Here is a 26,816-nt window from a genome sequence, read left to right on the forward strand (position 1 = left end):
TGTAAAAGAAGAAACAAAGTTGACCCCCAACAACAAATTAAGAAATCTAACCCATACAGTTCAACTAACGACATTTGTTTTCTTCCTATATATCACAAATATAATTTATGATCTTGTCATGAAGAACAATGGCGCCACCAAAATATGTTCGCGAGAACACTAATTGATGAACATGAGTGTGAAGCTTATAAAGAACATAAAAACAGCTTGCAGGTTCCATGTCATGTTTCAAAGAACCTTAAGTTTTAGTTGTCAAGAAGTTCATTTTTTTTGTAAGTATCAATGCAAAAGGAAAAACCATTAATTCATGATGTTTTGCAAACTTTATGAGTTTGGCTTGCATCTGGGGAAAAAAATTACAAGATGAATGCATTCTAAATTTTTCAAAACCACTACAGAATTTTTTATTAGCAAATGATTTCAATTTTTTTCAGCTTCTTTTAATGGTGTGTTATGGATCCCTTTTCTTTTTCTGGAAAGCAGGCCTTCAACAAATTTCTTTAGCTCAGCTTTAAAAAATGAGTTCATAAGAAATCTGCTATCTCTATTAATGCTGTGAAAGTAACAATATGATAACTTGTTATTACCTAGTGCTTCGAATGATTTTACTGAGATAATGGCTTGAACCAGATCCACCCACGAACTCTGCAGTGCTTGTGTCAAAGTACCCAACAACCTGTTCAATACAAAAGCCACTCATTGACAAAAATTTTAAAATGAAAAATTATCAATGTTTGAAGAAATTTTTGCTGATGAAATTCACCAACCGAATCACTATGGATTCACTTTCTGCTTTCGCTATACAGCAGGGTACGAAATCTCAATCGAATCAAGCAGCTCTTTTTTGTAAGATGTGACGTGGGATGAACTACGGCGACCAAAGATGCACGACGTCGAAGATGGATCCAACGCACGACGACCCAACGCATTGGTTTCGCACGAAGACAGGTTTCCCTCTTTGGTTTCGCATGAAGACAGGTTTCCCTCTCTAGTTTCGGTCTACAGCATCCAACCCAAATCAGCGTTTTGGATTCGATTTCACTCCAACGCACTACAGCACTGCAAGATGCATCCAACGCATGACGGGACCTCTTTCAATTTCTCCCTCGCTCTGGTTTCGAACTAACATCAACTTTCATTTTTCGTTCTCTCCCTCTCTGCTTTCTATTTTTGGTTTTCCCTCATTTCTTCCGCATTTTTTTTTAATATTACATGATGATGTGGCAGACTGCCACATCAACCAGTTCCGCAGCAGGTGCTCAATCCGATTGTATCTAGAATTATTGTTAATACAAATACATAAGTTATGTAGGTTTTTTTTTTGTGTAAAAAATGTGTCCCATTAAAAAAGTAGTTTTTTTTTTTTTTAAAAATTCTTTTTCAAGTGGAGTCCACTTTCTTTTAAACAAATGTACAATGCTTATCTATTTAAAACTTGTATAAAATATTACTCTTATTTTTAACCTATGGTCCAATTCTTATATATGGTATTACGCTGATTTGTCGATAATTAAATAATATTAATTTTTAATAATAATTTTAGAATAATTCTGTATCAACATGATTACATCAAAACAATAAGAATGCATTATATAGGTTGTTGGCTATGAGATTCTACAAGTTTAATTACAATAGCCATAATATATATCTATCTCTATTATATAAGAGCCTATCAAACGGTTGTGAAACGGAAATTCTTGTTTTCCGTTAAACTACTATCAAACGGTGTCAAGTCCACGTTAAAGCAGCAATCCGCGTTTTTATGGTCCCATTCCAAAGTTCCTTCTCTCAAACCCAGCCCTCTCTAGAAAGTTCCTTCTCTGGAAAGTGGAAACCAGACCATCTCTCTTAAAACTCGCTCGTCCGAACCCAGCTGGGGGAAGGAGAGCTTCGACTCCTTCTTCCTCTTCCTCTCCTCCTTCTTCTCACAGGCCCTTCATCGTCTCCAGTGGTCTGGTGTTTTTTTTTTTTTTTTCACGTTTTCTGCCGAATAAAGGGGTAGCCGTTTCGAGCTTCTCCGGTGACCATCTTCCGACACGGGCACCACCGGGAGAAGCCTCTCCCGCCGATCTTGCGATCGATGGATTTGGGAGCCAATCGGAGCGGCGCGTTGTGCCGACGCGCTGTTAACGGAAACGCGTGGGGTTCTGAAACCACTGCGTTTGTTACTTCTTGATTTGAAGATCTATTTTGAAATTTTTATTCGCTTCTTCTGTTTGTTGTATTTTTCTTGCATTCTATTGTTCTTTCTCTCTTTGAGATGGTGTGAATCCGAAAGCCAAGTTTGGATTTTTTTTTCTTTTTGTTCTTCCGTTCGTTGTGGGTTCCGTTTTTTTTTTTCCTTGCAGTTCTTCTTGAAGGAGCTAGCAGCAGCTCTCAGTCGATTTCTGCGTAGCCGCCGTGCTGTCACCGTAAGGAAGATCCATGGAGCTGCCAACCACCGTCTGCAACAGATCCAGCCTCTGGTTCCTTGCTTTTCCATTTGAGCTTCTTGTTGTTGTTGGGAAATCTTTTGCAATTGTCCATTGTTGGGGCATCTTGTGCACATGCACTTACCATGTGTAAGTGCAGACTTGAAAAAAGAGGAAAGGAATTTCAGTCTAGAGGGATTGGGCCTCGCTTTTTTCTTTCTTTGGAAACGAATTTTTGTTCGTGGGATTGATATAGTGAATTGAATTTCTTGAACTGTATACATGGTTCTTTCTCATTGTGAGCATGTTTTAGCCTTTTTCTTTCTTTAATTTTAGTGACATTGTCCTTCTGCCATGAGTTGTAGGTTTCTTTGTTACTATTTGGATTACTGCTGTCATGTTCAAGTCAAATATATTCTATGGAAACAGACAGCTCTCAAGGTATTGTAATTTGTAGATACGAATTTTAATGTTTTTGGTAAGGATTTTATTTTTGGCACGAGAAAGCTCTCTGAATTAAACAAGGGAATTGTTGGTATCTCTTAACTTTCTCAATTTGTTTAAATATGAAGTTGCTTATATGATTTCATATTTGTCTTTTGTATTTATATTTGCATCTTTTTATTATTTGTGTTTATGATTTTTTAATATATTTGGTTTATCTAGCGGATTTTTTGTTCGTGGGATTGATATAGGGAGTTTTTAAAGTATTGGGTAAGGACTTTTTGCAGAATCCTTGAAAAGGGATCTACTTTTCTTACACTCAACAGATGCACATGAAGAATTTCAATCATAATGCTCTTATAGGAATGTGGGAAAATTTTAGCAAAGTATAGCAATCCAGATTGTTGAACCTGGAAAATTTTGAAAAAATCCATATTTCAATAATAGTGCACCTCATTATATGGTCCTGCTCATGTGTAAAGCAAAGCAAAATGAGACTAACTTTAGAGTTGGACCCACTTGAATGAAATCAGGTTGATGTTTTTGCCTCGATAAGTCTTGTTCTTGTTTATCCTTTTCTTTGGTCTCTCATGCGTATTTCAAGGAAGAGTTTTTATAGATTTCTTGTAACTTTGCCAAGTTTTCGTGCACATCATGTGAGCTATTAAATTTGAAATCCACAAAAGTACACAAACTACTCATGTGATTAATAGGCTGCGAAATGGGTTTGGCATATTTCTCCATCTTGTCGTTTATAGTTATCAATTGACATATGGCAAGAATATTGTACGTAATGAGAAAATTGGAGTTTATGACTTTATACCCATTATACTTGTGTGAGGGTTACTATATATGGGCCTTTCTTTATACATCAGAATTTATTAAACTTAAGCCTAATTTCGAAATTGCTCTAGATGTGCACGCACACACATGGAGGTTGCTATTGCATCATTCACCAATTTACCAGCCTTTGGTAGGAGAGATGATCTATAAATTTCTTGTCAAGTTCTTTATAGGTTTAAATTTGCTCCATTTCATTTTTGTTGGATGATTGAGCCTGCTACATTAGTTTTTTCCAGGGTTCAAAGAAGAAGAGTAGTGATCTCAAATATGACATATTTGGATGGATTATCCTAGCAGTTGGAATTGTTGCGTGGGTGGGAATGGTGAAATCCCACATTCCTCCACCTCCTCCAAAATAAGCCTTTTGCTCATGTTCAAGGCAGCCTTGCCGGTACTAGCTGGAAGTTTCAAATTCGGGTCGATAGATTCAACAGTCTGGAGATGTAGTGAATTCAGTAATTCATGGGGTGTGCTATCCAAAACAAATAAAAATACACGCCGAGGACCTGTAGAATAGGCAAAATATCAGTATTTTTACTCTTTCACTACTTTTTGGTGACGCTTTCCCCTATCTACTAACCTGATCTGCCATAACCAGGAGGATTATCTACCCATCAGTTTCTCAGGAGTTCTTCCAATATCCACTATGTCAGTCACCATAAAGAAAGGTACGTCCAATTTTTTTTATTTGTATTTGTATTTGTATTTGTATTTGTATTGAATTATAGAACATGTACATCGCCAGGAACAGAGCTTGTCTTGCTGCTTTAGGCCAGGCGCACCTCAGGCCCACCACCCCCTTCTCTAATGGGAATGCAGTGGAGGGTAAGCTGGCAAATATCTGTACCTTCTATTAGTGGAAAAAAATCTATTAGTGGAAAAAATCTCCCCAGAACCAGTACCTATAATTATAATTATAATAATAATAATAAAATCACCCAATGAAGAGCAGTGGTTGGTGTGTCATTTGGTGAATTGTAACTATCAACAGTGTTAGCAGAGAGGATTCCACTTGGCTTTTCTTCTGCTTTCCATGCAAAAGAAGCAGAAGAGATGCCCTCACACAAGTTTACCAGCCTTTGGCAGGAGAGATGCCCATCTCTAATTTTGTAACTATCAACAGTGTTAGCAGAGAGGAATCTCTAATTTCTGTTTAATCTCTAATTGAAGATTGTCTTCCATGCATGCATTCCTATTGTCAGCATTAAAGTTGCTCTTCTGGTTGTTGACTGCAAATGTTGCTGTTAGGATTTAGTATTAGAGTATTAGATTGGTTTCATTTGTTTTTGTATTTTAAATTGACTTAAGCTTTACTGTAGTGCCAACAAAACTGGACCTTGCTCTGTCTTTGATTCTAAGGTTGGGAATTCACAAATAGGATGGCTGGAATGGATATTGGGTCTTGAGGAGTTTATTTGCCTATTTAATTTGCTTGGTTCTGAATATGACTGAAACTGTTATGCACCTATTGAAATATGTCTTGCAGGAGCATCGTATAGAAACTTCTCTTGGTTCTGTGTCTGTTGCTGTGTATGGAGACCCGGACAAGCCAGCTCTTGTCACTTATCCAGATTTAGGTCTAAATCGTGAGTAAATTTAACTTCATTTTTTACAAAGTGTTTTCCGTTCATGTGGATTCGAATTTTAGACCGTCGTGTATGCGGGATGTCCAACACTGCATCTTCCTCACCAAGCCCATTAATTTATGGTATATCGATAGATATACTTATTAATTTCCAATGCTTTTATGTTGATTTTTGGTATATATGGTTTTTTTTTTTTTTTTTGTATGGAGAACATGATCAAATTGTCCAAAATTTTGGGAAACATGAGTGACATAAGCATGAATTGCTGGAAACTTGCATCGTCCAGAATTTTTTGCAAATGATAGACAGCCAAATCATTTCAGCTTTAAGTTGCGTAGTTCTGTGGACTTGGGACAATGAATGTCTTGTAACGAAATGTAAGAAATATGTTTGCTTTCCCCCAACTCTCATCAAAATACATGTGTTCTTCATGCATGGCCATAGTTTAAATTTGAATCCACACCGTGCATGTTTTAGGGTACGAAAAATGTAAATATGCATCATATGTTTCTTTTTTTTTATCAGTAAAACAAGGATTTTATTGATAACATGTTTCTTGATTTGTTACATCAAGAAATTAAGAAGTCAGATGATACTATAAACCTGTTTCACCATGCTACCAAGCTCTAACTTATCTTTTGGCTGTATGTGATTGATCAGATGTGTCCTGCTTTCAAGGATTATTCTTTTGTCCAGAAGCATGTTCCTTGCTGCTCCACAATTTTTGCATATATCATATTAGTCCTCCAGGGCATGAGGTTTGTAACTTACTATTTGACATATTTTGGTAATGTTTGATTTTCATATCTGCATTGCATTACTATGTTATTTATTAAATGCAATAATTAACATAATTTGTTTCTTCAAGAGCTGTTGCAGTTGGGAGCTGCCGAAATCAGCCCCGAAAAGCCTTTGCTTTCCGCTGATGATTTAGCAGATCAGATTGTCGAGGTTCTCGATTTCTTTGGGTAATTTCGTTTCACTTGATTCGTATCTGTTCTCTTTTTAAGCAGTGGCTAATCAGGAACTCTCCCTAGGGTTCTCATTTGCTTCCTATAGTTTGACAATGACAATGATAATAAATATTATGTTTGGGATGATTTTATTTTCTGTAATGGGGAACCCTAGAGGAAGAAAAGGTTGAGCAGACCCTTCTACAGCTAAGAAGTTTGAAGAAAATTGTAAACAATCTATGGAGGTAGGGTCTTTGAAGCTTTGGTGTATGATCTTTTTCTTCTTTTAACTCTCTTTTGTTCCAAAGAGGTAGGGTCTTTGAAGCTTGCTTTGATGTTTGGCCTTGATGGCTTTGCTTATCTTTGTCTAATGTATTTTGAAAGATAAGTTTGGGTCTGAATGGTGCTTTTGAGTGATTGTACTTTTATTTGGATGCAGTACTTTACCTTTATTATTTAAGGCTGCAATTCGATTTAAGGTTGAGATTGTATCACCTGCAAAATGGGAAAGGTCACATTCTACTCTTATCTTGCCTCATTGGAAAAGGTATACAAATAGCATTCCCTCCCGAATTTATAATGACTATGTTGTCTGAAGCTTTGGCTTGAGCAGTAGATTTTGTATAGAGATGCAAGCAGAAGCAGAACGCAAAAAGAGAGCTCAAGTTCTTGACTCTGAAGGTAATAAAGTCAGTAAAAAATCTTCTCCTCACTTCAGAAAAGCAAGAAATTGACCATCTCATTTGGTTATTGCATGTATGTAAGGACATTAATTAACAATAAACAGTGATGCATGCGCATTGCATGCAGTACTATGACACTGTCATGGTGGGCCTATAAAAGGAGTCGAGAGACACGTCCCAATGTACAGGCCATGAGCTGGTCACCCTCTCTTTTTCTGCACTCAAATTCAGCTCTCAAGTAATCGTAAGCCTTCTCATCTTTCTTTCACTCGAGTTTTTAGCCTCTTTTTTTTTTTCCTCTCTTAACCATTTTTTGTATAAATGAAGTGTTTTGAACTTCCTTAGAAGCAAAATGATTATTTCTTACAAAAATGGAAAAGGATTTGTCGGCTTCTTTTTGTTTTTGTTCTTTTCCCTTTTGTTGTCTTTGAATAAATCGGTGTTGCAGCATTCATGAGCAATGACAGAGTTCTTTTTATGTCTCAATCGTTAGTACCACAGATGGAGGTAAAGAAGGAACATATATTAGAGCCTTATGGGAGATTTGAGGGGATAGATCATGAAGCTGCAACCACACCTTGGACTCTGAAGGATGCCATTATCGTACCCCAAAGAAAATCTTGCAGCAAAATCTCAAGCGTAGCTCAAGATGACAAAGATGAGGCTGGAATTAGTAAAATGAAAAGTTTTGATAAAAATTTGGAATCCCCAGCTGGGAGAAAAATTCGCAAGGCAAAGTCACTGAGTGCTCAACTCGAGAAGTCCTATGCTGAAGCCCTTTTTTTTCTTAAACACATCGTATCTGATCTAATATAGTGTGCAAAAATTTAAGGAAATAAATTTTTAATGCTAAATCTGTTAAAAAAAAACTGTAATTTCAATTTCTCCAAACTTGGATCAACCTATGGCCTATTTTAACTTTTTTGTCGTTGTATTAATTTTTTTATCTTTTAATTTATGCAAGCATGTACTTAACTATCATTATCCAAAAATATTTGTTAGAATTTGCATTTTTTTTCTATGCAATACATTATTGATTCGAATCAATTTTTTTTTTTTATAAAAAATATATTATGTTTTAAAAATAATCATTTCATCTAACTAGGCTAACGTGCTTTGCACGTTACCTTGACCTAGTATATATATATATATATATATATATATATATATATATATATATATATATTACAAATTTGAGTAGGTCCTGCTTTTCTATTTTCTTTTGAAGTCATATTCTATTTAAGACAATCACAAGGTTTCTTAGAAAAGTTTTAGAAGGTTAAACGGTGGTGCCCTATCTAATGTGAGATTTGAACTGTACAGAAAATGACAGATACACAACCTATTTTACAAGTTTTTATTCAATCATGTTTTAAATTAGGAATATTTTGACAAAACAATTTTGTCATTTTACAAAATATTATTATATAAAAGATTATAAAAATGATTGTACGCACTTCATTACTTGTAAATGTATTTTACCCAGATAAGTATTTATTATATATTGACCATATACAAATTTTTGTGTTGGGGTCCTAAGTACGACAAAAATAAAAAAATAAAGTAAAAAATATTGGAAATTTGCACCTCTCAAATTCATCCCCTAGGATCTACTCTTTGTAGGAATATCAAGAAAAATGAGAAATAATAACAACACAAGAATTTAAGTAGAAAACTCTCAAAACAGGAGAAAAATCACCAGACCTAGATAAGAAAATCCACTATGTGAAAAATTATTACAATTACACAATTTTTCTCCTCACCCCAATATACATCTACAAAACTTCCCCACTAGCAAAACTTTAATTCACATATTTTTCCCTTTTACAAAAAAAGCCGACAAGGAAATTTTACTAAAGTCAAAAGTTACTAGTTAAGCTTTTGACTGGTGCACTTAGCTAAGGAGGCTAACCCTCATTTTATAGGCCTTGAGCCTTGCTCCTCATTCATTTCCCACCAATGTGGGGCAAATGCCAAATGAGCAAAAATCCAACAATTTCTACCTTTCGACTTTGGTTGGTCCCACAACCACCCTCTACCTTAATGAAGATCTTCATAACTTTCGCTATCATGCTCCACTATAAAAGCATACTCACTCAAAATAAACCAATTCCAAGTATTTCACTTCGGCCCAAGTCGAAAACAACCTTGCTGAAAATTATAGTGTAACTTTTACATTTGGCTTTCCTGAAAGTTCATCAGTCATCGACATGAATTTCCATCACACACCCTGCATCAATGCCAAACCAATGCTTATGTACAAACTTGTGGACCTACTAACATTAACACATTCTCTATCATGGCAATTTTGAGAATTAGCTGCATGTCATAAGGATGTACATGTCCATTTTCAAAAGACATCATCTTCCATGGAGAGAAACTCAAAATTAGCTTCATTACCAGTATCTCCATTTATTGAATTTGAGCCACTTGCCGAACCTGCTTCTTGTACTAGCTATTTCACTAGTCGCTAGTATCACTACTAACTCTAGGGGTTGGTTTGCCCTTCAACGCCTTGTATAATCATAATAGAATCAAAACATTATTGACTTGCACTTGCCACAAGCTAAAATTGATTCTCCCATCAAATTTATCCACCTCAAATCTGATAGGATTTAAAACCATACTTCCTGACATTGCCTCGATGAATTTTACCATATAAATGAATAGTACTCACTAAGTAAGTTCTCAGGAAAGATTGGAGGGTTACAATGGTCCCGCTAATTCCAATCTCCTAGACAAAACCTCTTTAAACAGTACGTATCCACACTAAAGCTCTGATACCACTTGTTGTGAATTTGGATCTCTCAAATTCACTCCCTAGGATCTACTCTTTGCAAGAATATCAAGAAAAATGAAAAATAATAATAACACAAGAATTTAAGTAGAAAACTCCCAAAACAGGAGAAAAACCACCAAATCTAGAGAAAAAAATCCATTGTATGAAAAATTGTTACAATCACACAATTTTCTCCTCACTCCCAAAATACACCTACAAAGTTTCTCCACTAACAAAATTTTAACTCATACCTCTTCTACTTTTATAAAAAAAGGCCAACAAAATTATTTTACTAAAGTCAAAAATTACTAATTAAGCTTTTGATTGGTGCACTTAGTCAATGAGTGCTAACCCTCTTTTTATAGGCATTGGGCCTTGCTTCCCATTCATTTCCCACCATTGTGGGACAAATGCCAAAGGAGCAAAAACCCAACAAAAAACAATATTAATAAATCTGGTTTGATCCCACATTTTATTGACTAAAGACAAAGACCAAGAAATTACTACCATTAAGAAGGTTTTTCTACAATCAAATAGATCATAGACTGTTGTGAGCCACTGGTACTCTTAGAAGACTACAAGGTCGTAATAAGCAAGCTGTATGCATTGAAGAAGACCGAAGCAAAGCGTTCATTTAGGAGTCATCGCAAGTTTCTGGTAGACAAAGCATAGGGTTATTGACAAAAGATATAATACAAAAACCTACAACAAAGGTGCATGTTTTGGGGTGACGACGTTTGATCCCCACGGGCAGCTCAAGAGATGTCGCATGAGGTTGAAAGTTGCATATCAATGATCGACAGGATCAGAGAGAGCGAGATGAGAAACACACGTGGAACATTTAGGTACAAGAATGTGTTATTGGACAAGATAGAGAGAGCTGAAAAAATCATCGACATTTGAAGAGACTGTTGGAGTGGAGGGAAGGGAGGATCCGAAGCTCCTAACAAAAGTTGAAGGAAAAGGCCCTCTTATTTGTTGGTGATAAATGCCTAAATGTCTTTGCTCAGAGCTGAAGCTTCAACAAGCAAGGAAACTACAGCAACAAGACCAAAATTGTACTTGCTAAGAATCAACATATCAAAAAAGTTAACCGTCTTTCTATCCACATTACATCTTCCTATCAACTGCAAAGCACCGGCTGTGCTACAACTCTTTCACATAGTAAGAGAAACATTATACTCCTCACCTTCAAACATTAATGAAATACTTGCACACATTAACAGATAACATCTAGGCAAGAATTATTAAGATATGCACAAAATTAAAGCCCACTAACAAATAACCTTTTGTACAGATTGTTCCTTGTCTATTTGAACATAGAAAAAATTTATAATGGCACAATATGAATCATAGAACAATGGTAATGCTGCTTTTGAACTCTGATTAAGTCCTCATAAAGTTCTTAATATTGAGGATGCGATGATCAGCAATAGAGTCTCAGGCGTGTTGTTATCGGCTCCCGGCAGATAGGGCACGATGTTAGGTTCGCACTGCAATCCTTGCACATCTTGAGCAAGAAAAAACAATAGGATAAATATGAGGCAAATGTTGGAAGGCAAGTCATACTCACATGGCTAAAACTGTGCATTGTTAAATTCACTTTAACAAAGAAAAAATAAAGATTTGACAATGGCCTTGGGTAAAGAAATGTAAAGTCACCAGCGAGGATCACTCCATTTTGCTAATTGTATGACTAAACACACTACGGAGTTTGATTTTTACAAGATTTTCATGCAAATAATAATTTTATATGAAAGGGTACAGTATGACTTCTCTTCAGTTTAACAAAGGGGGAAGGGGGTATTATGGATGATTATCTTCTTCTCCATAATCCCTCCTTATACTTTCTTTTTCTGTGATTAAGAGAAAATAGTATAAAAGCAACATTTTGTGACTTCCCAATGCTAAGAAACCCAAATAAAAGCTAAAATTAATTTCCATGCCTTGCTAAAAAAACTTTCAGAAATTTACCGCAGGAAAGCAAATTCACCTGCTAGACCATACTGCAATATTCATACTACACAAGAAAACACAATTTGCTTGAACTTACCAAATGACCGCATCCAAAAGCCATGTCCTTAGGGTTTGTCAGGCAAATAGGGCAGACCTTGAACAAGAAAACATATTCTCAAAACCATTCTGATTTAAACATGAATGTGAAGAAGTAGAATCAGGGGGGATAGGAATTACCAGTTCCACTTGAGCTGTTGCCTCAACTGTTTTAAAGTCTGTCACAGGTGGGACTGATTTGACTGCATTATCATGATCAATCACATTACGTGGGGGCGGAAGAGGTCTTGTACGTGGAGCAGCTCCTGATTCTCGACTGCAAAGTTGAATTTCTTGATATTTTCAAAAATGCCTAAATTGGATAATACTTACTAAAGACTACAACTCTTGGCCTTACTTGACTAGTCTTTGGGTTGCCCTGAACTGAAGTGGAATTTCCATGAGGGCAGCAAGTGCAAAGGCTGCTTCCTTTTTTAATGCGTCTGTGTTTTCAGACATGACTTTTGTGAAGTCGACAAACTGCACGAGGGAGTAAAAAATAAAATTGAAAAAAAAGAAGGTGTCATATTTTTGTCCACAATGAAAAAGGAATAATTCAATAGGCAAAATGGAATCCGATATCCATTCTCCAGAAGGAGTACTCTGCATGTGAAAACCTTTTGCGGTGTTAGTTTCATACAAGGTAGGATTAAGGCAGTCGAGTTTAGAGCTGGTAATAACCAACTGACAAGCCAATGAAATGATTTTTCTTCTAAAAGGATACTGAAGTCAGTAAGCTAGTCATCCTCTAAACCCCAAAAGAGACCATCTCAAACCAAAGTCTTCATATAGCATGACTGTTTTTTAGTTGTATCTCCTAGATCTCTTTAACCCAAATGCAAGGTGACAAATTGTAACACCCCCTTCCCTTAGGATAGAGATATTACTAACATTCATAACATAATGCCCAGTAAAGAGATTCATATCCTGAAATAACTAATTTATTGAAAAACATCAAAATATTAAAATTGAATTGAACATGATTGTTTCGAAAACTGAATGTAAAATAAAAGAACATAAACTAATCCTATGAATGACATAAAAGAAATCTAATTCTTGTGTGAATATCACTAGATCTATTCCTGACCATCCAGCTCGGCGGCATCATAATCACCATCTGAGATAATTATACATGGAAGAAAACAAGAAAACAAACAAAAATGAGTCGAATACTCAGTAAATAACACATCATACCGTAAAATATAATTTGGCCTAGTATGGACTTAATTTCTGAAGACTCTTCATAACATACATACAACATCACAGATTTACAATCGTACACGTAACATAACTTTCTGAAAAAAACTTTACTTACATATATCGTCACTGATTCATATAGCATACGTATTCATCATTAACATGAGCGGAAGCATACATAATCATGGCAAACATGTAACGTGAATGCATAATAACTTGTATATCTTGTCTTAACATGGAGTGAAACACGCTTGAGTCCGTGTTTCACTTAATTAGCATTACATGGAGTGAAACATGCATGAGTCTGTGTTTCACTTAACTGGCATAACATGGAGTGAAACATGCTAAAGTCCGTGTTTCACTTATCTTGCATAACATGAAATGAAACACGCTTGAGTCTATGTTTTACCTAACTGGCATAACATGGAATGAAACACGCTAGAGTTCGTATTTCACTTATCTTGCATAACATGGAGTGAAACACGTTTGAGTCTATATTTCACCTAACTGGCATAACATGTAGTGAAACATGTTTGAGTCTATATTTCACCTAACTGGCATAGCATGGAGTGAAACACGCTTGAGTCCGTGTTTCACCTAACTTGCATAACATGGAGTGAAACACGCTTGAATCCGTGTTTCACTTAACTTGTGATTCACCACACTTGAGTCTGTGGCATTGTCTTAAAACTTCTTATCTTTCTTAACGCATGAGAATTTATTAAGCTTCATGAACTTTTCTAACATGGCATATTCTTATTCATGACATAACATAACATGACATATTCTTGTACATGGCATAGCCTAACATGACATTTTCTTGTACATGACATAGCATAACATGACATAACATAACATGATCTGAACATTTTATGACATTCCATGGCATTCATGATCTAAGTACTACATGAACATGGCATACATGATCTAAGTACTACATGAACATGGCTTGCATAATCTGGTTATTCTATTACATGGCATACTTGAGTTGAATTACTACATAAACATCTCATAGCTTTCATATGATTTTAGTAACATTCAATCAATCAAACAACAAATTCATTCAGTCAAGCATAATCTCATATTTCATCAAAGATCGTGAAAGGAACCTAACCTTGACTTGTCTTTTAGCGTAGCGTAGATAACCATCATAAGCACATCATATTTTCATACATAACAATAACATTCACAGTATGCATGCATTTATATGATCATAATATTTACCTCTTAGCGTTGCTTCCTGATTTCCAACTTGTAGTGCGTTATATACGAGGTACTAGATGTTACTAATTTCTTAGTGAACTTGTCTAGCGTTCTAACTACTTAAAATCATACCGTAGAGACAATATAATACATATTCAGTTAAAAATTACTACATATTAATATTATTCAAGACACATAATATAACTTAATAATTGTATTAAAATATAGTAAGGCCCAAGGCCAATTGGGGAAAACAGTCCACTTTAAAAGAACAAGGTTTCATCAAGAGGGTTTACAGAAGCTTGTAAAACAAGCTATCAGAGGTTTTAAAGGTATTTTGGGAAATCATCCTAATGGGCATGGGTATTTTGGGAAAACTGGATATAAAGGAAGATATAAGCTTACGGGGGAAAGGCTCTCATTGCGTAATAGAGGGACAAGACTAAGAACAAAGGGAGTGGTTGTGCGATGCTCACCGAGAGGAGGCTGAGGCGACGGTGGCTCTAGGGTGGTTGGAATCGACCAGCGACGCGATTGGGTCCTTTGGGCAGTGGTGCAATGCAAGAGAGAGAGAGAGTGAGAGAGTTAGACCAAGAAGTGAAAATCACAGGGAGAGGGTTACCGAAAAGGAGTGGGTTCAACGGGGTTGGGCTGGTCAGCGATTTCTGGGTAGCCGGGGTAGTGCTCCGACGTCCTAGGGTGGTCGGCAGTGTCTGGGCAGAGTATATACAGCTTATGCGAAAGGGAGTTCTTCGTATTTTTTTGTGTGTGTTTAAAACAGAGGGTTTTCGTGGGATTTTATAGATGATGGGGAGGGGAGTGGCGTGAGTCCTCAGGAGGTATGCTAGTGTTTGAAGTTGGCTACACTTGGGAAATTATTCCTACTAGGATATGGATTAAGGAGGGGATTTTTTGAAGAGTTTGAGTTGGAGTTAGTCTCAAACTAGGAACCAAATCTACTATGGGAACCTAATGGATAAACTATACGAAGGTTTTGATAGGGAATGAATCACTAATTTAATCTATCTGTTAGCATATTTCCTAAGATGATAATAAAAGTCAAAATAAATAAAATAAATAAAAAAATATAGTACTAGTTTTAAGCCTAGTTTTAAGCCCTGAATTTGGACCCTTATGTTACACCATAGCTAAAATGCAAAGTAAAACTCATAATGTTTGACTTGAGTAATAATAATATTAAATCAAGTTTGAAAAAACTATATACAATATAATTTTCAAAAGAATAGAGCTTTGCTCCTATTGAAAAATCTCTATCCCATATAATTTCAAAGAATGAATCTTTGTTCCTATGTAATCATATCATCAACTATCCCACTATATTAATATTAAATGACAACTACTATTATAAAACCACATTATCCACTCATTTGTGTTATCATCAAATAAAAATTAAATAATATATCATTAAGTTAAACTTGTAAAATAAATATTAGTATGTCCTATTAAATGCCTAATAAAATAAAGTATTTAACAAAAGTTAGTTTATTTAATTGGATTACTAATTATTATTAAAATTTAGTTTTCCTAATATGCAAATAAAGGATAGTAAGGGATAGAAGATTTAATTTTTCAACCAAGTTTTTGGACACTTCTTCTTCTTTCTATGTATGGGACATGAACTACCATATATAACCACAAGATAAAGAAAAAAATAAATAAATTCATTGAAGCCATTCAGATTGTGCTCTCTCTTTTCAACATATTAGCAAGTACTTTAAGTAACTAACAAAGACATGGAAGAAGTTCACAAAAAAGGTAAAAAAACTTAAAAAAAGAATCTTGTGGCCCGGGTATTAGCCAAAATATCTCGATCCTTATATAAGAGCATATCTGGGTTCAATATTTTGTATATTGTGGGAATATCACTGAATTTCTTTACTGTGAACCTCAAAACTTCCACTGATTTCTAACAATCCCAAATACCAGTTTCAATCCCTCTTGACTGCCTTCATAACCTCTCTTTATTAGTGAGACTAGAGTACAAAATTTGTAAATCTGAAGTAGCAACTTGATAAGCTCCTTTCCAAACAGGCAACAAAATAAACCAGTGAATTAGGCATAGCCAAAAACATCTGAAATAAGTAAATAAAGGGCAGGCCTCCCTTGGAACCTTAAAGCATAAGAGTTGACCAAATCTAAGTCTCACCATCCTCGTACACATATGACACAAGCCAATGTCAGTGTCTTCTTCACATCATAAAATTCTCATATAACACAATTTAAAGCCGCAGTCCAAACCACCTTGCAAGGAGCAGCTCAGGCAAATTACTCTCCCAAGGGAATATACCATCTATAGTTGCTCAAAATGCCTTACAAAAAGATCTAAACTGAATCTCCTTACTTTTAGAGAGTACCAACAAAAAATATCCTTGTGAGGATCAAAATTGACAAAAATGTAAAGAGTTCAAAAGACAGCATCCACTGATTGTACCCCCCAACTTAACTAAAAAGGAGGGCTCCAACATGCAGCAGAACGATCCGACAAGTCTGAACAAGGACTTAGCAACAATTTAATGACCAGCGACCAATTTTATAGTTAACTTTGAGCATGCATGTTGTCTTTGATGAGTTTACTTTTCAACCTTTTCATAGTCAAAGCTAACACAAGATGAAGGTAGGAAAAGAAGGACAGGAAAGGAACCGTGCTTCATTGGTTAAACAAATTCACTATATATCCAAGTATCTAACCACCCATCACAATTCAATCCTTTGGCCAGAGCAGACCTAGTTGCAAAGTTGTGGCAACATAGAAACACTGTCGGAGTAAAGATACATATAAGGAAAGCAAAAATCAACATGTAATCGTACATTTACCAAATACCTGGAAATTGTCAAATGAGCGCTGAGGAATGTTATCATCGAATTGCTGCATTGCATCCCAGGGTCCATCCCCAACTCCAACCAAAATAATTGAGAGAGGATGTTGGCTGTTTATGAGAATTCCACTTTAAACAAGAACAACACAACATAAGAAATCAAGAATACAAATGGAATTGCCTTACCTAGCAGCAACTATGGATTCTACAGTAGCTTTTTCTTGTGGACTGAACCTTCCAGGTGGTGTATCAGGACTTCTGGTCACCTATGTAAAATTCCAGACCGTAAGCAAATTAAAAGAAAAAAGAACCTCAGATAAGAATAAATAACACACGGGATAAAAACATGTTTCACAGACCTGTCCATCTGCAACAATGACTAGAACATGATATTGCCCATTGGTTCTCTCCACAATGTCAATTGCCGCATCGATTATTGGGGCAAATGAAGTTGGACCTATAAACAAGAGCAGGGGAAACTATCATAATCAGAGATAGGAAACTCTGCCTCCCCCTCCCTCTCTCTCCAAATGAGGTTTCTATTATCTTGAAACATTTTAATTTTATTCAACCTCTACTTTTGATTCACACGTGTACATCTCAATTGAGAACATTCAAATTAAACTTGTGTTGCTAATGGGCTACACCTCTTCCCCTTATAAGTACGTCAAGGAAGACGAGGTCATTGATTAAATGGAAAGCCAAAATGTGTTGGAATTTGCTTAATATCAATGTAGCCTATAAGTAATATGAGGGAGTAAAAGGAGATTTGTTTGTAGAGGAAGGCAGAAAATTTACCAAGAAAATACTTGATTACGAAAAGAAAAAAAAAAACTTGATCCTGGAAAAACTAAAAACAAAATTCCTGAATTCTCAATAAGGAATCATCCATCTCTCACCATCAAAACTACTTTTGCATGGGGTGTTTTGTATTAGCAGCCGGCAAGAACGAAAATTAAGATGTGAAAGAAAACATCTATTCAGCAGACTAGATGAGAGGAAAAAGATATGCATGAACAAAACTTCATTGGCTGATAGGCAAAAGAAAATACAAATAAGAAGTCAGAAGGGAAAGCTCATTAAAAAAACCTGCCAGCTTTAAGTGTGGAACAATCTGTCTATAACGTGCAAGAGCTTCCTCAAAACCATTACACTGTCGATGATCAGGATAAAAGCTGAACACATGTCTATCATGTGTTGTTGCTTTAAAAAAAAAGAGATAGAGACAAAATCAGAACAACTTGTCCATGGAGAAATATCTTTACATCTTCTACTAAAAGCAGAGACAAATAGATACTAACCATCGCCAAACCCAAAACAAGGTATCAAATTATCTTCATCAAAAGGAGACAAAGTGCGGCCAATTATAGAGATTGCTTGCTCGTAGGGATTAGGTGTGCTACCGATTGCATGAAGGCTTTTCCTGTTGAATGAATACTTGCCTGCGATCATTGAATGTGACTTTTACATTGACTTAGAATATTAACAGTGCAGATAACATTTAAAAAAAAAAAAAAATCACCTGTCCACTCATTGCTCTTTGTGAAGTCAATACCAAGTATCAAATTTGATGATTCAAGGCCAGCTTCTCTTAATGAAGAGATAACCTGAAAATTTGGGTGCCACACCACATTATTGTGCCACTTCCATTAGGACATAATAATAAGCATGATTATTGACACATACAAAACCCATCTCCAGGCTAGCTATTTTGGAAAAAAATATGAGCAAGTGTTTTTTTATAAAGATAATTGCTCACTCTTCATTTTCAATTACTATATTATATCTTTTTCTCAAGTAGAATGATAGCCACTTAAAATATATAGAGCTACTTTTCTTAGAAGACAGCTGAATTGCAAATACAATGGTAGAATAACTTTTGAATTTTCTTCTGCCACCAATGCCTATGAGACTAGAAAAAATAAGAAGAAAAACAGCAACCCAACCATACTAAATGAAGTAGTTTGAATCAATGAAGTCCATCACAGGATTTGCATTCCAAGCTTTATAAACTCCTCATTCAGGATCACTCTATCATACAGAACTGCAAATCAAGTTCCAGAAATCCCCATCTTTGCATCATCATAAAGGTCAGACTAACTCTTCGTATACCAATCTTTTTCATTATAACATTCTTAGCCGATTGCCTAACAAAACCTATGTACATTGGAAAGTGCCATCCTTGTGATAAAATAAATTTCCATTTCACTGGATAGGACTGATAAGCCTCCCAGTTTGATTCCAAAGGACTTTAACACTGACAATTCCACCTATTTAGCCACTGATATAGAGGACTGAAGAACTCAAGAAAGTGTGTAGGAGGAGTCGAGGACTAACATACTTAAACCAAGTGTTTCTTAACTAATTTAGACTTGTACCCTCTAGCATTAAGAGCATACATTATTTTTGAAGGCTCAATCACATTATTGGTTATTTGTTGTAATCTTATAAATTGACTGGCACATTCGTCATTTGGTGAAGGAGGATATACAAGAAATCAAGGATATGTCATGCTGATAAAAACTCACAGCTGAAAAGAGCAAGTGCGTCTTCAATATTATTTTTAAATTCCAGTCATTTAGACTCATGGATTACATCTCCTCAGACCAGACGAATTTTTTTGTACAATTCGAGAGATTGCCCATTGTACACTTGTTTTTAGTTAAAACTGGGATTGGGTCACTTGGTCTAGGTTTATTGCTTAAGTTGGGACAGGTTCAAGGCACTTGAAAAACAAGGAGCAATCTGGGTTTGATTAAGCCAATTTAACCTGAAACAAGCTGCATTCTGTAAATAAAACAAAAAACAATAAAAAAAGAAAGAAAGTTACATTCCATAGGGTAATGCTTGTTTGGTTGTCAGCTTAGATTTGTAATAGCCTCTTTGCGAATGACTACATGCATCTTAAAGGTTTTGTTGAGAAAAAGGAAAGAGAAAATGTAGGTAGATTGGACCAAAAAGTGAAGAAATTGATAGCAGAAAGGAGAGAGGGAAAGAGAGAGTAACATGGGATTCGAGTCAGTTAAGAAAGAGGTTATGATCATTTTGTTGACAACCAAGTTACATTAGTCTTAGTGTTTGGCTTTGTTAATAAAAAGGGTATACTTTTCAAGACATTCAATGCAGACTTACAATGTAAAACTCTTGGAGGATTTGCTTTATTAGTAATAGATAAATGAAGAAAATAAGAACTTTATTAGTAGTACATATAGAAGAAAATAAGAACCAAACAATTTCAAAATATTTTTTCATCCAACTGGATAGTCAATATCAATGATCCTACTGAGTTGACTGTCATTGTTTCAGATGGCTGCCCTGTTTCCACAATGATACTAGTTATCTTATTTGAATTGTATGATGCTCCATGTTGGTCAATAAGTAAAGTGGCACCTTATATGTTTGTCATAAAAAGAAAAGCACTCTGATACTAATGAACTAACACTCGCAAAAAAATCGGTAGTCAATAATGTCACAAATCCATCAACAAGTCAAGTAACAGTGTAGACCTGCTCTAAAGAGTTGAAATTATCAGCTATTTGTGTAGGGTGCTGCTTATGTCGATGGTAAGTATCCATTGAACTTCCCACATGAGGTGGATGATGCTGAAAGTCATCACGAGGATCATCATGTGGTTGATTGTAAGTATTCCTTGAACTTCCTACAAAAGAAGGTGGATGCTGCTGATATTCATCATGAGAATCATCATATGTTGATTCCCCATTTCCCATATCTGGATATCACCGACCTATATCAAGAAAAGTATTACCTTAATACAACAAGGCAGATGGGTTTCTTCTGAAAAAGGTTCTAAAATACATAAAGTACATTAAAGTAAAGAAACTAGCATTAGAAGTGCAACGAACAGCATTTTCCAACAAATTATGGAGCATCTGCTGTGAATTGTTTTTGTCAGGAACGATATATATAAGCATATATGTTTTCTCAAAGATCACAGCCTTGCATGCTTTATTGTATTCCTGGTAACCGATACTAGAAAGTAATGCATATCAGCAACCTTGATAGTATTGAGAGTTATTAAAATTCCCAGAGCAATAAGTAAGGATAAGACTTACTAGACCCTACACAAAATTCGAAGTTGTGGCCCAAATTAAGAAACCTTAACCAAGCCGGTAAGACTAAACCCTGCACCACTGAGGTGATAAACTTAGCGTAGCTCAAACGGCTGAACAGATATGAATAGTTTCTACTTCCAGGAGATAACCTCTAAATTCTTAAACAGAAATGCAAGTTGATTCCCAACCATTAAATATTGAAAGTTAGCATGATTTATATCATCCGATTTCTCCCATCAGATAAGCGCATCCATGTAAAAAAATAAAGTCAACACTCAGATTTTTATACTATTCAACCGAATTCTTCATGAACAGAGGGAGCATTATGCTGAATGCTGATAGAATGATCCAGTTTCCAGCAAACAAATATTCTAACAAATTCTTGGTTTCACATGGTGATCGATGACCAGTTTTCTCCAAACCCGTAACTCATAATTGTAAAATCTTATCAAAATGTTGTCAGTTTTCCCAGAAAGCATATAAACTTATCCATAACATCGAACTCAAGGTACCCACAATTTACAAATTAGGACGCACGTCACAAAAGATTTGACAAGCCCAGTTTCAGTATAAAAAAATTGCAATCAAACTAACAATACTTCAAAACAGGAACTGAAATTCCAACAGGTACAAAGTTAAAAGAGAAACAGAAAGAGCGAGAATCATACCTGTAACAATATGGAGAGAAAGAGCAAGAGGAAAGAAGATTCAAAATTAATTCTAGAGTTTCGTAAACACAGCTTTGCTTGTTCCTCTTCAAAAGGGTGACTTTTAAGGGTGGACGTTTTGGGATATGACGTGAAGTCGCCGGCTTTTCCATCCACCTCTGGGTCTAGTCTTTTTTTATTATTATTTTAATCTTATTCATTCTTTGGCTTCTTTTGTGGTCGTCTATCGCGTGCACTTCTTGACCTTCTCAACTTTTGTACAGCTCAGTCAAAACTCTCGAGCTTCTACGTGAAAAATAAATCAACGAGTTTTACGTGGGCTGCAATCGCATGCGCAAGCACTGATAACTTTGCCGTTATTATTGGAAAAGCGCTATAAAATGTTATAGAAAGAACCCATTATACTTTGAAGGTGCAATATTGATTACACATGCATTGATTAAAAAATATGAATATTTTCTTTTTATAAAATTATATCGAGTCTCACAAAAAAGTACCAGTGTGCCGTTTAGTTTGATCGTTGATTTGTCGAGCATGTCTACTAGTATAAATTTTATTTTTTATTTTTTATTTTACATTTTTTTAACTTATTTAAACATTTTTTAAAAATAAAAAAATATACAAATACACTTATAGTCATTTTCTTAATAAGTAAATAAAAAAAATTAAATATATGAGCTGTCAAAATAAAGAAACAAAATAAAACGCATAAAAGCATTATTCAAAAAATAATGGGTTGGCACACTTGACTTGTAATATCTGATTTCTATTCTTTTATATTGATATTATATTTTTTATAATTTTAATTGGGTTAATTTCGACTTAGATTAGACTTGAACGAGACAATAGAAGAAAATTCACGGTGACATAATCGTTGGATCGCCCAAAATGTTCTTCCGGATGGCATATTTCCATAACAAAAGTGTAGCTAAAATCTAAATTAAGTATAGTAATTTTTTTTAATATCTCAAACTCTTATTGAGAAAAAAATAATGGGGAAGTACATTTTTCATTCTAAATTATTATCTATTTAATTTATGTTATATGGATTCCAAATGATAAATAAGTTATAACATGCACCTTGAGTTATAAAAAATGTTATTATATATCAACTTTTAAGATTCTACTCATGTTAAGATTGTGTCGTGCGATTTATTTTGCGAATTGTTAGATTTTTGAAGAGGATGCATATATAGTAAAATGATTTACAATTTTGGGATGCACACAGGCTCATTAGCAAGAGGATTAATGACAATTCAATAGTACTTACTAATTATTAAAAGTGTAACCGGTTCGGTCTGATTTTATATATATTTTAGAACTGAACTGGTATATACCAGTTTTAAAATTTGAAGAACCAATACCACACCGGTTATATTCCTAAACCAGTACTTTTAGTTTTACCTATTCGGTCTAGTATTTCTAATATATTATATATATAATACAATATATATTATAGTATATAATAAAATAGTGATAATATATATTATAATTGTATTATAGACTATAATGATGTATTATAATATATAATATAGTGATATATTACAGTATATTATAATATATATTGATATAGTAGTAGTATAACTACTAATACAATATACTATAGTAATAATATATAGTTATTTATATAAGATTTTAAAATTTAATATTATATTAATAAGTAATTTATCATCTAATACAAAATTATTTTATATATAATTATACATATTATATATAAAATTATATATAATATAAAAATTGAAACCGAACTGATTTCGACTGGTTTTGAAAAAAATGAAACTGGCACCGGACCGAACAAAACTCACCAATTCGGTCCGATCTAATTTATCGATTTTTTTTTTCACCCCTAATTACTGTGATAGTATATTTCTTTTTCAAATTTAACATTTATCATAACATGATCAAGAATATATATATATATATATATTTATATTTGTAAAAAGAAATATTATAACTTGAATGATAATGAACTCGTATAGTCCTTTGACTCTTTCCAATGAAAGAACTAGGCCGAACAATGGACAAAAAAGGGCCGCCCTAATTTCACATTTGGTAGGCTGGTACCATTTTCCAGAAAGGCCTTAAGCTTTCCCGGTACAAGTCACGGGCCTAATCCAGGCCCATTAAAAAAAAGGGCTCAGGCCAGTAATGAGCTAAACATTTAGTACATTGGCAGTATAAACCTGAAATGATCTGATATCAATAATGAGAAATGTTATCAGAGCTAGAATTCTTATAACTGTATGACTCATTGTTATTCTAGAGAGAGAGAGAGAGAGATTACAATGCGTTAAAGTATATATCGTTTCAATCTCACATGCACGTACAAAATTACCATGATCGTGATCCTTATAATTCATTGATCGATCATAATCTATGGATTGAGATACTATTAATGAGCTCATTAATGGTGATGCTACTGCTAGAGATCCGATGTTGATAGACGATCGAGTTTGTTCATGAAAGTGATACCATAGCTGCAAATATAGAACTCGATCCGGATCAGTCGCTATTTTTAGATTCAAAACTGGAATTTCCGTTCCACAAATTATTGATTTGGATGGCATTAATGAAGCTTTCATACCATGCCGAGTTGTACGGAAAATGATGTCATGACAGCCCATATCAATATATATATATAGATAGAGAGAGAGAGAGAGAGAAGCATGTTAACACCGTTAATTAATTTAGTGATCATGAATTAATATGTTAATTATCATGCAAAATAGTAATGGAGTAGCCGTCCATGTACTTATAATTTTATTTATAATTTTATGTACGAAGTTTATTTTATCAAATTTCTTTTGAAATTCAAATCTTAAATTTTAAATCTCATAATTTTCAATATATCAATATAAAACTGAGATGTATTAAAAATGTAAATTTTTTTGTAAGGTTTAATTTTAAGTACAGTTAGTATTTTTCATATGTACTTTAATTATTATGCAAAAGAGTAATTAATCATGATCAGCTTTCATCGATCGAATATCATTGCGATCTTTATTAATTGGTAGTTAAATATAGTAGTACGCATGCATGCATGGACGATAGCGAAGAATGATGAAAGCATGCAATTAATGCGTCATGAGTTATTGATCTATTATATATGACAACCTATGATGAAAGCATGCAATTATGTTGACAACTTTGAGATTGATATGTTTTTGGTGACAAACTAACGAACTTGAGCTAGAGTTGAGGAAAAGGCTTGATATCGATCGATCTGTATGAAATACTTCCAAAACATTGTGATCATCACGTGTCCACGACCACGACATTTCTGTCATCAATATATATATATATATATAGAGAGAGAGAGAGAGAGAGAGAGAGAGAGAGATGCCCTCAATCGATCGGCTGAGGCCCACTTCTCAACCGTGTTGACATGCATGGCACATGTCCTTTCACCATTTTCATGCCTAACCAGTGGGGACAATTGGACTATACCTGAGTTCGAAGGGGACATTTACACCAAATATTTTAGATGCTTCACGATTAACCTCTCTCTCTCTCCAGAGCTTGTTCGATTGGACGTAGTAGCCTCGATCGGCTCACCTTGGGAATCACAAATTTAAGCTCAAAGTTTGCATTTTTACAAGTATTCTATAAATAATTAAATCTCCACGATATTCTGAGTATAAGTTTAAACTTTTACGGGTGAGTTTGGTTATTAAATTCATCTCAATTTATTATTATAATTTTTTTAAATTTTAATACAAAATATAATAAATAATTTAACTTTTTCAAATTTTAAAATAATAATAATATTAAAAAATAATATTCTAATAATATTTTATCATCTCAACTCAACTCAACTCAACTCAATTCATTTCAACATCCAAACACAACGGATTTCAATAATATTAAAATACGTAGATGTTATAAGTTGAAACCCTAACTTTACATGACCCGCTCATCTTAATTAAAAACTATTCAAAGTATTGGACTCTGTAGTCTGTACTACTTACCTATACCCAAACTTTCATGAGGTTTTGGGAACATGAGCCGGGCCCAACAACATTTAACTCTCTTATTTTTTTTTTCTTTTCTTTTATTCAAAGTTCAAACTTAGAAAGCTTGGATTCAAATATAACAACCACACATGACTTGGACAAAGTCAAGTTTTTCACAAGCTCAAGTCTTTCACAAGCTCTTTATAAAAAAATAAAAATAAAAATAAAATAAAATCTCACTATAGAAAAGTGTGACAAACTTATTTTTATTTTTTATTTTTTTTATGAAATCCACATTTTTACAAAAAGTTTATACAAATTAAGCGTATACATTTAGGACTTGTATATAACATTACTCTATATATAATACCCTAGCTAGCGCTACATACATATATAAGATTAGTACTGATCATAGCTGCTGCGCTCAATATAGACTCATGTTCTTAATAATTATTTATATACCAACATGATATATTTAACAAGCATGCATCATGCATGATATATTGATCATCGACCGTATGCTCTACCAAAATATTCTTCCTCGTGCATCATCCAGTAATGTGTTATTCCTTGATTGGCAGCTTGCACGTACATGATATAATGCAAATTAACCTCGATCGATCGTTTTCCTTTTCGTTTTTCCGATATTTGATAATGTTCACTTAAATTAAGATTTTATATATATAATATGGCGAGTGCTACTCTAGATATAATAATGTAGAAAACAACTATTTACTAAAGTCACAATCATCGATACATCCAATGAATATTTTGATCATCAGCTCACAACTATATATAAGATATTACGTACTAACAATATTGATCTTATCCATATAAACAATATTAATAGTAAACAATGTTAATATATATTGTTGCTTTTTCTTTGGATTTATCATGCGGCATCTACAATCTCATTGTCCCTCGTAATGTAGAGGAAGTTCGAGTAACATAGGTGGAGGTGTTTCAGAAAGAAAGAAAGAAAGAAAGAAAAAGTTGGAACTCGGTGGCACCATTAATATATATCGCCATTTCATACGTTTAATGTTGTAAGGGGAAAATAGCTAGATATATATAGAGGTGTGTACGTAACTTTTGTCTTGGGTTAATTGTATGACAAAGAGATCAGGGAGGGTC

At 34.4% G+C, this 26,816-nt stretch overlaps 2 protein-coding genes across 5 annotated transcripts; one reads left to right on the forward strand and one right to left on the reverse strand.

Annotated features, from left to right (window-relative positions):
- The first annotated feature begins 3,929 nt into the window (after nt 1–3,929).
- Nucleotides 3,930–7,738, forward strand: LOC109014335 (protein NDL1-like). 4 transcript variants are annotated; one of them, XR_001999713.2, is made up of 10 exons: nt 3,930–4,366; nt 4,444–4,523; nt 5,185–5,284; nt 5,945–6,042; nt 6,164–6,252; nt 6,413–6,482; nt 6,677–6,748; nt 6,851–6,918; nt 7,048–7,164; nt 7,414–7,738. XR_001999713.2 is itself a non-coding variant. In XM_035682824.1 (7 exons), exons 2-6 carry the CDS (start codon nt 4,506–4,508, stop codon nt 6,426–6,428), a joined length of 321 nt encoding a protein of 106 aa, XP_035538717.1. In that variant the 5' UTR covers nt 4,214–4,366; nt 4,444–4,505; the 3' UTR covers nt 6,429–6,482; nt 6,677–6,784. The 4 variants fall into 4 exon arrangements, 1 of the variants encoding a protein (XP_035538717.1); XR_001999711.2 differs by having other exon boundaries at nt 6,677–6,918; XR_001999712.2 differs by having other exon boundaries at nt 6,677–6,918; nt 7,422–7,738.
- A 3,039-nt stretch (nt 7,739–10,777) lies between these two features.
- On the reverse strand, nt 10,778–21,887 carry LOC108996333 (E3 ubiquitin-protein ligase RGLG3-like). The gene is made up of 12 exons (XM_018972177.2): nt 21,730–21,887; nt 20,495–20,733; nt 18,511–18,595; nt 18,290–18,430; nt 18,078–18,191; nt 17,348–17,445; nt 17,175–17,254; nt 16,994–17,099; nt 12,110–12,231; nt 11,893–12,028; nt 11,753–11,809; nt 10,778–11,209 (listed from the first exon to the last, which is right to left on the reverse strand). The coding sequence occupies exons 2-12, from the start codon at nt 20,714–20,716 to the stop codon at nt 11,126–11,128; spliced, it is 1,245 nt and encodes a 414-aa protein (XP_018827722.1). The 5' UTR covers nt 20,717–20,733; nt 21,730–21,887; the 3' UTR covers nt 10,778–11,125.
- Between the last annotated feature and the right edge of the window lie 4,929 nt (nt 21,888–26,816).

This window comes from Juglans regia, chromosome 1 (assembly GCF_001411555.2).
Source record: "Juglans regia cultivar Chandler chromosome 1, Walnut 2.0, whole genome shotgun sequence".
NCBI lineage: Eukaryota > Viridiplantae > Streptophyta > Magnoliopsida > Fagales > Juglandaceae > Juglans > Juglans regia.